This window comes from Glandiceps talaboti, chromosome 6 (genome assembly GCF_964340395.1).
Source record: "Glandiceps talaboti chromosome 6, keGlaTala1.1, whole genome shotgun sequence".
NCBI classification, from domain to species: Eukaryota; Metazoa; Hemichordata; class Enteropneusta; family Spengelidae; genus Glandiceps; species Glandiceps talaboti.
Window position 1 is genome coordinate 462,826 of NC_135554.1, and position 15,484 is coordinate 478,309.

Genomic DNA, 15,484 nt, shown 5'->3' on the forward strand with positions numbered 1-15,484 from the left:
GTCTGACTTCAAGGAAATGATGTCTAACACTACATATCAGAGAGAGTTGTGGGTAAAATGTTGTACAGTGAGATAGTCACTACTATGAAAACCAGGGTATAGGTAAACTGAGATAGTCACTACTATGGAAATCAGGCTATAGGTAAACTGAAATAGTCACTACTATGAAAACCAGGGTATAGGTAAACTGAGATAGTCACGACTATGGAAAACAGGGTATAGGTAAACTGAGATAGTCACTACTATGGAAATCAGGCTATAGGTAAACTGAGATTCTCACTACTATGGAAACCAGGGTATAGGTAAACTGAGATAGTCAATACTATGGAAATCAGGCTATAGGTAAACAGAGAGAGTAACTACTATGGAAATCAGGGTATAGGTAAACTGAGATAGCCACTACAATGAAAACCAGGGTATAGGTAACCTAGGATAGCAACTACTATGGAAACCAGGCTATTGGTAAACTGAGATAGCCACTACTATGGAAATCAGGCTATAGGTAAACTTGGATAGCCACTACTATGGAAATCAGGCTATATGTAAAGTGAGATAGTCACTACTATGGAAACCAGGCTATTGGTAAACTGAGATAGTCATTACTATGGAAATCAGGGTATAGGTAAACTGAGATAGTCACTAATATGGAAATCAGGGTATAGGTAAACTGAGATAGTCACTACTATGGAAACTAGGCTGTAGGTAAACTGAGATAGTCACTACTATGAAAACCAGGGTATAGGTAAACTGAGATAGTCACTACTATGAAAACCAGGGTATAGGTAAACTGAGATAGTCACTACTATGGAAATCAGGCTATAGGTAAACTGAGATAGTCACGACAATGGAAAACAGGGTATAGGTAAACTGAGATAGTCACTACTATGGAAATCAGGGTATAGGTAAACTGAGATAGTCACTACTATGGAAATCAGGCTATAGGTAAACTGAGATTCTCACTACTATGGAAAACAGGGTATAGGTAAACTGAGATAGTCACTACTATGGAAATCAGGCTATAGGTAAACTGAGATAGTCACTACTATGGAAATCAGGGTATAGGTAAACTGAGATAGCCACTACTATGGAAATCAGGCTATAGGTAAACTGAGATAGTCACTACTATGAAAACCAGGCTATAGGTAAACTGAGATAGCCACTACTATGGAAATCAGGCTATAGGTAAACTGAGATAGTCACTACTATGAAAACCAGGCTATAGGTAAACTGAGATAGTCACTACTATGGAAATCAGGCTATAGGTAAACTGAGATAGTCACTACTATGAAAACCAGGCTATAGGTAAACTGAGATAGTCACTACTATGGAAATCAGGCTATAGGTAAACTGAGATAGTCACTACTATGAAAACCAGGCTATAGGTAAACAGAGAGAGTAACTACTATGGAAATCAGGCTATAGGTAAACTGAGATAATCACTAATATGAAAACCAGGGTATAGGTAAACTGAGATAGCCACTACAATGAAAACCAGGGTATAGGTAAACTAGGATAGCCACTACTATGGAAATCAGGGTATAGGTAAACTGAGATAGCCACTACTATGGAAATCAGGCTATAGGTAAACTGGGATAGCCACTACTATGGAAATCAGGCTGTAGGTAAACTGAGATAGTCACTACTATGAAAACCAGGGTATAGGTAAACTGAGATAGTCACTACTATGAAAACCAGGGTATAGGTAAACTGAGATAGTCACTACTATGGAAATCAGGCTATAGGTAAACTGAGATAGTCACGACAATGGAAAACAGGGTATAGGTAAACTGAGATAGTCACTACTATGGAAATCAGGGTATAGGTAAACTGAGATAGTCACTACTATGGAAATCAGGCTATAGGTAAACTGAGATTCTCACTACTATGGAAAACAGGGTATAGGTAAACTGAGATAGTCACTACTATGGAAATCAGGCTATAGGTAAACTGAGATAGTCACTACTATGGAAATCAGGGTATAGGTAAACTGAGATAGCCACTACTATGGAAATCAGGCTATAGGTAAACTGAGATAGTCACTACTATGAAAACCAGGCTATAGGTAAACTGAGATAGCCACTACTATGGAAATCAGGCTATAGGTAAACTGAGATAGTCACTACTATGAAAACCAGGCTATAGGTAAACTGAGATAGTCACTACTATGGAAATCAGGCTATAGGTAAACTGAGATAGTCACTACTATGAAAACCAGGCTATAGGTAAACTGAGATAGTCACTACTATGGAAATCAGGCTATAGGTAAACTGAGATAGTCACTACTATGAAAACCAGGCTATAGGTAAACAGAGAGAGTAACTACTATGGAAATCAGGGTATAGGTAAACTGAGATAATCACTAATATGAAAACCAGGGTATAGGTAAACTGAGATAGCCACTACAATGAAAACCAGGGTATAGGTAAACTAGGATAGCCACTACTATGGAAACCAGGCTATTGGTAAACTGAGATAGCCACTACTATGGAAATCAGGCTATAGGTAAACTGGGATAGCCACTACTATGGAAATCAGGCTATATGTAAAGTGAGATAGTCACTACTATGGAAACCAGGGTATAGGTAAACTGAGATAGTCACTACTATGAAAATAAGGCTATAGGTAAACTGAGATAGTCACTAATATGAAAATAAGGCTATAGGTAAACTGAGATAGTCACTAATATGGAAATCAGGCTATAGGTAAACTGAGATAGTCATTACTATGGAAATCAGGCTATAGGTAAACTGAGATAGTCATTACTATGGAAATCAGGCTATAGGTAAACTGAGATAGTCACTAATATGAAAATAAGGCTATAGGTAAACTGAGATAGTCACTACTATGGAAACCAGGCTATAGGTAAACTGAGATAGTCATTACTATGGAAATCAGGCTATAGGTAAACTGAGATAATAATAATAATAATAATAGTCTTTATTGCCAATCGATAGAATCGAGAGGAATGTGCCTTGGCGTTGCTAAAAAAACACTCAAATACATAAAAAGACACCACAAAAGCACCATAAAATCACAAACGACTGATAAAAATGCAGTATTACGACACAAAAATACAATCTTAAAACGCTACATTCAAATGCGACAGTTTTGAACTGCTTTTGGAAAGAAACTGTGTAAAAACCGGTTTGTCTTACATTTAAAGGATCTAAAACGTTTCCCTGAGGGAAGGAGTTCGTAAAAGTGATGCGATGGGTGTGTTGTATCCTTTATAATCTTGTCGGATCTCCGTACAAGACGAGCAGCATAAAGAGAATCAACCGATGGAACCTCGCACCCGATTATTCTTGAAGCGGTCTTAGCTATTCTTTCAAGACTAATTCTATCCTTCTGTGTCGCATTACCGTACCAGACAGTAATAGAAAATGTAATAATACTCTCAATGATTGCTCTGTAAAAACGAATGAGAATATGTTGACTTAACCCAAATTTCTTAAGTTGCCTCAGGAAAAACAAACGTTGTTGTGCTTTTACCAAAATTGCGTGTATGTGGGTATCCCATCTCAATGTATTTGTAATTGTTGAACCTAAGAAGGTTAACGATTCCACCTGGTCAACATGTTGATCATTGATTTTAAGTGGGGCAATTAAACCTGGTTTTCTGCGAAAGTCGATGAGCATTTCCTTTGTTTTCTTAATATTCAGCTCAAGGTTATTGTTTGAGCACCAGTCAACTAGCCAGGCCACCTCGGAACGGTAGATGACTTCGTTGCCATTTTTAATCAGCCCAATAACTGTAGTGTCATCTGCAAATTTTACGAGTTTTACAGACTCATTATGGGAGACACAATCGTTGGTAAACAAGGAATATAACATCGGTGATAGGACACAACCTTGAGGTGCGCCAGTACTAAGAGTGATGGAATCTGATGTTTTATCCCCAAGCCTAACGGTCTGTGGCCTATTCAACAAAAAGTCCAAAAGCCAAAAACACAGGGACGTATTAAAATCAAATGATTTGAGCTTCTCAAACAATTGCTTTGGAACGATCGTATTAAATGCTGAACTATAATCTATGAAAAGAATACGTGCATATGTACCAGGTGATTCTAGATGTTGTAGAACAAAGTGTAAACCAAGAGCAACAGCGTCATCAACTGACCTGTTCGCTCGATATGCAAACTGGAATGGGTCAAGAAATGGCTCGGTAGCAGATTTAAAGTATCTTAATATGAATCGCTCAAAGACCTTCATGATTACGGAAGTTAGAGCTACAGGTCTATAATCGTTCAAACATGATATTTTCCTTCTCTTTGGAACTGGAACTATTCTGGAGGACTTGAAACATGCGGGTACTTTACACTGTTGAAGGGATGTGTTAAATATATCGGTAAATACAAGGGCAAGTTGGTCAGCACAGTACTTAAGTGTTGACGTAGATACGTTATCAGGACCTGCAGCCTTTCTAGTATTCTGCAGCAAAAATGATTTTCTAACTTCAGTTTCCTCTACGATGAAAGGTGTAGAGAGACGCTCTGAACAAAAATCTGTAAGTAAACTATGTACATGCAGATGTAGTGTTATTGGCGTCAAATCGACTGTAAAACTGATTTAATTTGTCGGGGAGACTTGGGTCAAAATTTTGCGTGAGACTACTTTTTATCTTATAACCTGTAATTTTTTCAAGACCTTGCCAAACTTTCTTTGTATCATTACCAGAAAACTGCACCTCCAACTTGTCCCTGTATTTCACTTTAGCAGATTTAATTGCTCTGCGCGCTTCATACTTAGTTTTTTTGTATGTTAGCAAGTCACCAGCTTTAAAGGCATTATCTTTCTTTTGCAAAATTTTCTTGAGTTCCCGAGTAAACCATAGTTTATCATTTGCATAAATAATGACATCCTTAGTTGGTATACAGATACTCTCACAGAAACTTACATAAGAAACAATAGTATCTGCATAGTCATCAATATTGTCACACGAATCTTTAAAAGCGTTCCAATCAGTAAAGTCAAAACAGGCTCTCAACTTGTCAATGTTGTCGTTCGTCCATTTGCGGACACTCTTTTTCCATGGTTTTTCCGTCTTCAATTTCTGTCTGTACTTTGGCAGTAAATATACCATCGCGTGATCAGAGTTACCCAGAGGCGCACGAGCAACGGAATGATAGGCATCAGGGATAGAACAATAACAGTTGTCCAACGTTTTCTCTTCTCTGGTTGCGCATGTAATTTGTTGTTTAAATTTTGGAAGCTGACTCCTTAAATTGGCATGATTAAAGTCACCGGTGATTATAACAGCAGAATCAGGGAAGCGATTCTCTAGAGCTGTGATGTGTTCGGAAAGTTGTTGGATAGCAATAGATGCTGTTGCATGTGGTGGGATATAAACTCCAATAAGAATCAAGGAACTAAATTCTCTTGGAAGATAAAACGGTTTACAACTGATAGATAAAGTTTCCAAATCAGGAGAACATGTTTTAGAGAGAACTTCTGTATCGCTACACCATCTCTGGTTCACCATGAAACACACACCTCCACTTTTAGACTTGTGAGAAAGTTCAGGTAACCTGTCCATTCTGTACATTGCGTAACCAGGTGGTTCAACAGCTGACTCAGGAATGGTAGAGTCAAGCCAAGATTCAGTGAAACAAAACACAAAACAATCTCTAAAATCCCTCCTAGACTTTATCATATAGAATAGTTCGTCACATTTATTCCTGAGAGATCGGACATTAGAGAGGTAGATACTGGGTAGTGGAGGCCGGTAACTGTGACGTCGAAAACGAGCGAGAGCATGGCCTCATTTCCCACGTTTCCTTTGGCGTCATACGCGAAACGGGGTAACACCTTCGTCAACAATAGACCCTTGAACATCCAAGTGGTCGTCGAAAATGCAATCCAAATTACCAATAGCCACTACTATGGAAACCAGGGTATAGGTAAAGTGAGATAGTCACTACTATGGAAACCGAGGTATAGGTAAACTGAGATAGTCACTACTATGGAAACCAGGCTATAGGTAAACTGAGCTAGCCACTACTATGAAAACCAGGGTATAGGTAAACTGAGATAGTCACTACTATGGAAATCAGGCTATAGGTAAACTGAGATAGTCACTACTATGAAAACCAGGGTATAGGTAAACTGAGATAGTCACTACTATGGAAATCAGGCTATAGGTAAACTGAGATTGTCACTACTATAGAAACCAGGGAATAGGCAAACTGAGATAGTCAATACTATGGAAATCAGGCTATAGGTAAACAGAGAGAGTAACTACTATGGAAATCAGGGTATAGGTAAACTGAGATACTCACTACAATGAAAACCAGGGAATAGGTAAACTAGGATAGCCACTACTATGGAAACAAGGCTATTGGTAAACTGAGATAGTCACTACTATGGAAATCAGGCTATTGGTAAACTGAGATAGCCACTACTATGGAAATCAGGCTATAGGTAAACTGGGATAGTCACTACTATGGAAATCAGGCTATAGGTAAACTGGGATAGTCACTACTATGGAAATCAGGCTATAGGTAAACTGAGATAGTCACTACTATGGAAATCAGGCTATAGGTAAACTGAGATAGCCACTACTATGGAAATCAGGGTATAGGTAAACTGAGATAGTCACTACTATGGAAATCAGGCTATAGGTAAACTGAAATAGTCACTACTATGGAAATCAGGGTATAGGTAAACTAAGATAGTCACTACTATGGAAATCAGGCTATAGGTAAACTGAAATAGTCACTACTATGGAAATCAGGCTATTTGTAAACTGAGATAGTCACTACTATGGAAATCAGGGTATAGGTAAACTGAGATAGTCACTACTATAGAAACTAGGCTATTGATAAACTGAAATAGTCACTACTATGGAAATCAGGCTATTGGTAAACTGAAATAGTCACTACTATATCAGGCTATTTGTAAACTGAGATAGTCACTACTATGGAAATCAGGGTATAGGTAAACTGAGATAGTCACTACTATGGAAACCAGGGTATAGGTAAACTGAGATAGCCACTACTATGAAAATAAGGCTATAGGTAAACTAAGATAGTCACTACTATGGAAATCAGGGTATAGGTAAAGTGAGCTAGTCACTACTATGAAAACCAGGGTATAGGTAAACTGAGATAGTCACTACTATGGAGATCAGGCTATAGGTAAACTGAGATAGTCAGGACTATGGAAATCAGGCTATAGGTAAACTGAGATAGCAACTACTATGGATATCAGGCTATAGGCAAACTGAGATAGCCACTACTATGGAAACCAGGCTATTGGTAAACAGATAGTCACTACTATGGAAACCAGGCTATAGGTAAACTCTGATAGTCACTACTATGGAAATCAGGCTATAGGTAAACTGAGACAGTCACTACTATGGAAATCAGGCTATAGGTAAACCGAGATAGTCACTACTAAGGAAATCAGGCTATAGGTAAACTGAGATAGTCACTACTATAAAAACCAGGGTATAGGTAAACTGAGATAGTCACTACTATGGAGATCAGGCTATAGGTAAACTGAGATAGTCAGGACTATGGAAATCAGGCTATAGGTAAACTGAGATAGCAACTACTATGGATATCAGGCTATAGGTAAACCGAGATAGTCACTACCATGGAAATCAGGCTATAGGTAAACTGAGATAGTCACTACTATAAAAACCAGGGTATAGGTAAAGTGAGATAGTCACTACTATGGAAATCAGGCTATTGGTAAACTGAGATTGTCATTACTATGGAAATCAGGGTATAGGTAAACTGAGATAGTCACTACTATGGAAACCAGGGTATAGGTAAACTGAGATAGCCACTACTATGAAAAAAAGGCTATAGGTAAACTGAGATAGTCACTGCTATGGAAATCAGGGTATAGGTAAACTGAGCTAGTCACTACTAAGAAAATCAGGGTATAGGTAAACTGAGATAGTCACTACCATGGAAATCAGGCTATAGGTAAACTGAGATAGTCACTACTATGGAAATCAGGGTATAGGTAAACTGAGATAGTCACTACTATGAAAACCAGGGTATAGGTAAACTGAGCTAGTCACTACTATGGAAATCAGGCTATAGGTAAACTGAGATAGTCACGACTATGGAAATCAGGGTATAGGTAAACTGAGATAGTCACTACTATGGAAATCAGGCTATAGGTAAACTGAGATAGTCAATACTATGGAAATCAGGCTATAGGTAAACAGAGAGAGTCACTACTATGGAAATCAGGCTATAGGTAAACTAGGATAGCCACTACTATGGAAACAAGACTATTGGTAAACTGAGATAACCACTACTATGGAAATCAGGCTATAGGTAAACTGGGATAGCCACTACTATGGAAATCAGGCTATAGGTAAACTGGGATAGTCACTACTATAGAAACTAGGCTATTGATAAACTGAAATAGTCACTACTATGGAAATCAGGCTATAGGTAAACTGAGATAGTCACTACTATGGAGATCAGGCTATAGGTAAACTGAGATAGTCAGGACTATGGAAATCAGGCTATAGGTAAACTGAGATAGCAACTACTATGGATATCAGGCTATAGGCAAACTGAGATAGCCACTACTAGGGAAACCAGGCTATTGGTAAACTGAGATAGTCACTACTATGGAAACCAGGCTATAGGTAAACTATGATAGTCACTACTATGGAAATCAGGCTATAGGTAAACTGAGATAGTCACTACTATGGAAATCAGGCTATAGGTAAACCGAGATAGTCACTACTATGGAAATCAGGCTATAGGTAAACTGAGATAGTCACTACTATAAAAACCAGGGTATAGGTAAACTGAGATAGTCACTACTATGGAGATCAGGCTATAGGTAAACTGAGATAGTCAGGACTATGGAAATCAGGCTATAGGTAAACTGAGATAGCAACTACTATGGATATCAGGCTATAGGCAAACTGAGATAGTCACTACTATGGAAAACAGGGTATAGGTAAACCGAGATAGTCACTACCATGGAAATCAGGCTATAGGTAAACTGAGATAGTCACTACTATAAAAACCATGGTATAGGTAAAGTGAGATAGTCACTACTATGGAAATCAGGCTATTGGTAAACTGAGATTGTCATTACTATGGAAATCAGGGTATAGGTAAACTGAGATAGTCACTACTATGGAAACCAGGGTATAGGTAAACTGAGATAGCCACTACTATGAAAAAAAGGCTATAGGTAAACTGAGATAGTCACTACTATGGAAATCAGGGTATAGGTAAACTGAGCTAGTCACTACTATGGAAATCAGGGTATAGGTAAACTGAGATAGTCACTACTATGGAAATCAGGGTATAGGTAAACTGAGATAGTCACTACTATGAAAATCAGGGTATAGGTAAACTGAGATAGTCACTACTATGGAAATCAGGCTATAGGTAAACTGAGATAGTCATTACTATGGAAACTAGGCTATAGGTAAACAGAGATAGCCACTACTATGGAAATCAGGCTATTGGTAAACTGAAATAGTCACTACTATGGAAATCAGGCTATTTGTAAACTGAGATAGTCACTACAATGGAAATCAGGGTATAGGTAAACTGAGATAGTCACTACTATGGAAATCAGGGTATAGGTAAACTGAGATAGTCACTACTATGGAAACTAGGCTATTTGTAAACTGAGATAGCCACTACTATGAAAATAAGGCTATAGGTAAACTGAGATAGTCACTACTATGGAAATCAGGGTATAGGTAAAGTAAGCTAGTCACTACTATGAAAACCAGGGTATAGGTAAACTGAGATAGTCACTACTATGGAGATCAGGCTATAGGTAAACTGAGATAGTCACTACTATGGAGATCAGGCTATAGGTAAACTGAGATAGTCACTACTATGGAAATCAGGCTATAGGTAAACTGGGATAGCCACTACTATGGAAATCAGGCTATAGGTAAACTGGGATAGCCACTACTATGGAAATCAGGCTATAGGTAAACTGAGATAGCAACTACTATGGATATCAGGCTATAGGCAAACTGAAATAGCCACTACTATGGAAATCAGGCTATAGGTAAACTCGGATAGTCACTACTATGGAAATCAGGCTATAGGTAAACTGAGACAGTCACTACTATGGAAATCAGGCTATAGGTAAACCGAGATAGTCACTACTATGGAAATCAGGGTATAGGTAAACTGAGATAGTCGCTACTATAAAAACCAGGGTATAGGTAAACTGAGATAGTCACTACTATGGAAATCAGGGTATAGGTAAACTGAGATAGTCATTACTATGGAAATCAGGCTATAGGTAAACTGAGATAGTCACTACTATGGAAATCAGGCTATAGGTAAACCGAGATAGTCACTACTATGGAAATCAGGGTATAGGTAAACTGAGATAGTCACTACTATAAAAACCAGGGTATAGGTAAACTGAGATAGTCACTAATATGAAAACCAGGGTATAGGTAAACTGAGTATAATGGCTATGTGCCGCAGTACATGAGAAACCAAATACACATATACAGAACTAGTTATAATACGAGAAATAGCATTTCAACCTTTAAGATTCCCAGAGTTAAAGGCTGCTGCATTAATACTTTAAGGTACACTGGTACTGCAGTATGGAACAGTTTACCCAGCCAATACGGCATTCTCAGTGTAAAAGTGCATTCAAGAAATCGGTTAAAAACCACTTAATGTCTCAAATGCTTGCCAACAGTAAAAGTTAGTAATGTATATACATTAGTTGTATTGTTTTTCAGGAGTCATTTCAATGTTTTTATGTTTCATTTCCATTTTACACCAATCTTGCTTCAATCACATGACCAGCGCCATGTTGAATTTTTGAAATCGAGGACCACAATGGAAATAAGTATTAATTGCTTTCTTGTGCTATCCTCGGTAATACTTTTAAGTGTATGTTTTTACTACATTTTATTGCCAAATAAATTCAAATTCAAATCGAATCAAATAAATATCACACACAAAATAAGTTATATTGCACCACAAAAAGCGATCATTCAATCGATCAATCATTCAACCAAGTACTAAATCAATCAATAAATCAATTGATCAATCAATGACATTCTTGCTGCCCCCGTGCCATGAACAATGAATGAGGTTTCATGCCATGCTACCACTTGAGAGGAACATTCTTTCAGAAACACTACCCTACTGTGAGTGTAATTATACATGAACACACATCTGGAGTTACATATTTATCAACATTTTGCAACAATAGAAGTTTGTGCTTATCTTTATAGCTTGATGCCTATACTTGTTCCTATCATATACACTTACTTACCATGTGATTTTAGTTTTGGATCAACTCCGGCAGCACCACTTGCAATGTTATTTCTGGTAAAATCTATCTTTGCTGCACTTATAATGGGCAGTTCAATATGTTTACTTAATCCAGCTGTGAAGATAAAGAAAAAATGTGGCATATTTAGTTCATTTTACTGTCCATCAGGGATTGCACACATAGACCCTTAATTTCAAGACAGAGTATTCCTTTCCAAACGAGAGGTTATGGCCATCAAGCTAACATCATTTTTACCTCCCGTAAGGGTACGGGAGATAGTGAAGGGGATATCTGTCTGTCTGTCTCTCTGTCTGTCTGTCTGTGTGTGTCTGTGTGTGTGTCTGTTTCATGATTTTCTTAAAAATGACTGGCTCAATTATAGTGCAATTTGGTACATATAATGTTTGGGTTAATGGCTAGACCTGATTAACATCACTAATTATGCAAATTATTCATTAAAACTGCAATCTACATAAACAAACTTTATAGGACATATGCGCTTCGTTATGGTCAACTTATGTACTAAATTATATTGAAATTGCAGTATGAAATTTTAAGATATAGCCTAATTACCGAAATTCATTAATTATGCAAATAACTCATAAAAGCTTTAAGCTAAATCAACAAACCTTATAGGACATATGCGCCTTGTTGTAGTTAAAGCCCTGGCTTTCAATCCCAGGTTCTCGCATTAATGGGTACTCCGCCCTACAAACATCGCCTTATCTACTACATTTGTATCAGTAAATCGAATGCCTAACGTATACATATTAATTTCAAGTTTTACTGTCAAAATATACCAAAGACAAGGTGAAGCAGTATCATTCTTTACAATTTTCCACTGCACAAGATCGGGAGTGTTCGTGGCCAAAGCTAGGTTACCGGTTGTGGAGGCAACTAGATTAGCATCAGTGGCCTGAAAGGGACGCTGTGGATGGCATGCAATGTCTATTTTAGTGACACTTTGTATGGAATGGTTTTGACTCTCACCAACACCATGAAAATGTAATGCAAATGGGTTATATTCCAAACTCCGTAACTAAGATTACGGCTGAGGAGGAAAAAGACTTATTGTACCAACTCCGACCGACACGCCACTCAAACAATGTTTTGGACACCCTTTTTTACCCTCCTCCACTGCAGCTAGCACATTATAAAATTCACGTATAAAATGGGTGGTTGTGTATAGAAATGGATGTGAAATGATGCTACAACCTTGTAACATGTTATAAACTGTGCAGTCAAAGTTTAGAACAGTCAGTCGGAACTTGCAGTCAGGATGAGTAAGATGTCAATTATCGTCACCCAAGATCAGAGAGAGGCAGTCGAGGCGCTTTTCACCTATTCTGATTGGGATTGGTCATTGTGCAAGACACAGAGAATATCTGTACTCGATGTGCTCATAACTTGGTTTCAAGCAAAGAAGACGGCTAGAATTGACGTCAATGACAAATTTACATTTTGTAATCATGTACATGTATGGCACACTATCATGATTTTCAGCTATCGTGTTTATTTTGGAGATAATGTAAGCATCATTAGGATTAGTTCGTTTGTGTGTACTACATGTTGATTGACAGCTGCATGACGTTATCAACAGCAAAGTCGGCGTAGCTTTTCTGACGTCTGACCGCAAGTAATTTCGAGAAATGTACCTCAGATTTCCATTTTTATTGAAAACGAATGCTGTAATTACATACGTCATATATTCATAATGACTTGGTCACAGTACGGTAGATGTCAATGGTCAGAACACGTGCAAAACTGCAGTTAAGCAGGAGCTATCACTAGGTTGTTACCACTTCCCTGTTGTTTAGCAAAATGACCACAAAGGGCCTTCGCCATTTATATAGGGGAGGCGGGCCTTTAATATATGCACCAAATACTCCATTGTACACTGCAAACTGGAAATTTAATTTAGCGCCCTCTGGGAAACATTTCTCCACCTGGGGGAATGGCATATCAGACATGGCAAATTCTGCCATGCTTTAACGCAGTGTGTCACTTACAAGTTGACAATGTTCCTGGAGCTAAGCTCATGTACAATGACCCCTCCGAAGCTACTGTAGTTGAACTAAAGCGTTGGTTGTCTTGTAGAAGAGGTGCAACCATTTTGGTCGTAACTACTGTTGTTCCTAGCAGTACCTTGCATTTTCCTGTAACAAACCATTAATTAGAAGGCCCTTGGTATAAAGTGTATACAAACATGTGTATTTTTAGGTTTCTTCCAGTTGTAACAATTTTTGTTATCAAAGCTGTGGTCAGATTGATAATCATTGTCAGCTGAATCAGCTGTGTCAGTGTGTGTACGTGGGCGTTCACTTGTGCATTCACCTTAGATAAATTGTTTTGTCGGATAACTATCCCTCTTGAAAACTATGTATTCGCTTTACTTCAATTTCCATCCACATAGTGACACGGAGCGGTTTCGTCTTCTTTCAGTGTTTACAAAAGCCCCTACTGAGCCCCCCCCCCCCCCCCATGAAGCCCTACCCATGTACCCTACTGTGGTGTGTTGAGTATCGTCTCTGACTGTTTGTGTAAAAAATCTGAACATGATGAAGAGAACTATGGCTAAACATGTCTTACGTATACAGTGCGATTTTTTTAAAGTGGGAGCATGATGTGATGATTGTGCTGTCCTGTGTCATCCACTACAAACCCGTGTTTGGCATGATGCAGTATTTTTTCGGATACAACAATGGCAACAAAAATTGCAACATTTCTAAGTTTATACTTTAATTACGATATGACATGACTTATCATCTGCATCAAATTGAAAGCAATCAGACTACGCATTTTTTTTTACTGTTTTTACCAAAAAAAAAACCTATCATAGTGAAGATATTTTACGAAGCGTACCTGCCTTCTTTATTAGTTAAAACGCCATTTTCAGAGTAGTTTATATGTTTTCTGTCATTTTTGCTTTGATCATGGCCACACACATGGGGAACTTCTGGATTGATCAGGAAATCCACTAACATTAACGGCTTTAACACCAGCCTTTAAAAAACACGGTGTCTGTTTTGTCTTCCCCTTCGGAAGCTCATTGTCGCCTTCTAAATATCGCCACATACTTATAAATACAATGTGGAACTGTCTCAAACACATTAAAAGTTTCATACACTTCGAACAGTAAAGTTTACAACAGTGATTATTATATGGCGGAAAAAGGCACATGCGCTGAATGGGTATATGAATCTGAATGTCTACGACGTTCTGATTTGTCAAACACAAAGAATTAGAAAAATTCAACCAATCATGTGTTTGCTAACATAATTTCATTAAGTAAATGCGGTATGCTACGTCATATGTAGACATGATATCAACATTGACAACTGAACACATGTAGTGAGTTCACTCAGTCGCTTGACTTGAACGAGATGTCGAGAGTAAAATAGGTAACACAAGATCAGATTCATGTAGGTGAAACTGGATATATCTTTGAATAAATGTTATTATTTACTCCAAATTCGAATAGGTAAGACAAGATCAGATTCATGTAGGTGAAATTGGATATATCTTTGAATAAATGTTATTATTAACTCCAAATTCGAGTTGGTCATAAGGACCGATAAGATGTTGTAATTCTGAAAAAGTGTCGTTTCTCCCGAAACGGGGTTCCTGTAACACTCGTAAAACCAGTGGCAGACTCCACTGTGGAACTGTTTGTCTAGAGGGAGGACGCTTAAGAAGGAAGTGGCGAATCATGTTGGAGAGAATTTTGTCCTGTCCAAAATCCTCTCCTCCAATACTTTTAATGGTGGCTGCAATGGCTGACCGATATACTTTAATAGTATTGGGAGAGTACTTTTTTGTGACAAAAAGAAAAAGAAGGAAGTCAGCTAACTGCCTTGTTAGTGACTTTGACAGGACTAATGTTTTCTGTCACACCAACTACAGAAGAATTGCCATTTCTCATTGCATGTAGCCAGTGTACTGGGTCTCTGAGGTCTGGCAATAATGGCTGCAGACTCTCTAGCAAAAGCCTTTCTCCATGAGGGATTGTTCAACAACCGAAACACGTGAAGATGGACCATCTCTGGGTTCGGGTGAATGATGTTCCTGTCCTGTGTCATTAGATCCTCTCTCAGTGGGATTTTGAGAGGAGGAGCAATCAACAGATTGAGAATGGTTGGGAACCATGCCTTGGTGGGCCAAAGAGGTGCCACTAGAAAAATCATTGGCCCCTCTTCCTGGATTTTCCTGAGAACTCTGGGCAGCAGAATGA

General features: G+C 38.2%; 1 protein-coding gene across 1 annotated transcript in view; it reads right to left on the minus strand.

The window, feature by feature from the left end:
* Positions 1–15,484, minus strand: part of LOC144436440 (putative ferric-chelate reductase 1) — a 276,780-nt gene that overhangs the window by 141,740 nt on the left and 119,556 nt on the right. The window contains exon 9 of the mRNA XM_078125238.1: positions 11,254–11,367. Within this exon, the coding sequence (XP_077981364.1) occupies positions 11,254–11,367 (114 nt within the window). The remainder of the gene's footprint in view (positions 1–11,253; positions 11,368–15,484) is intronic.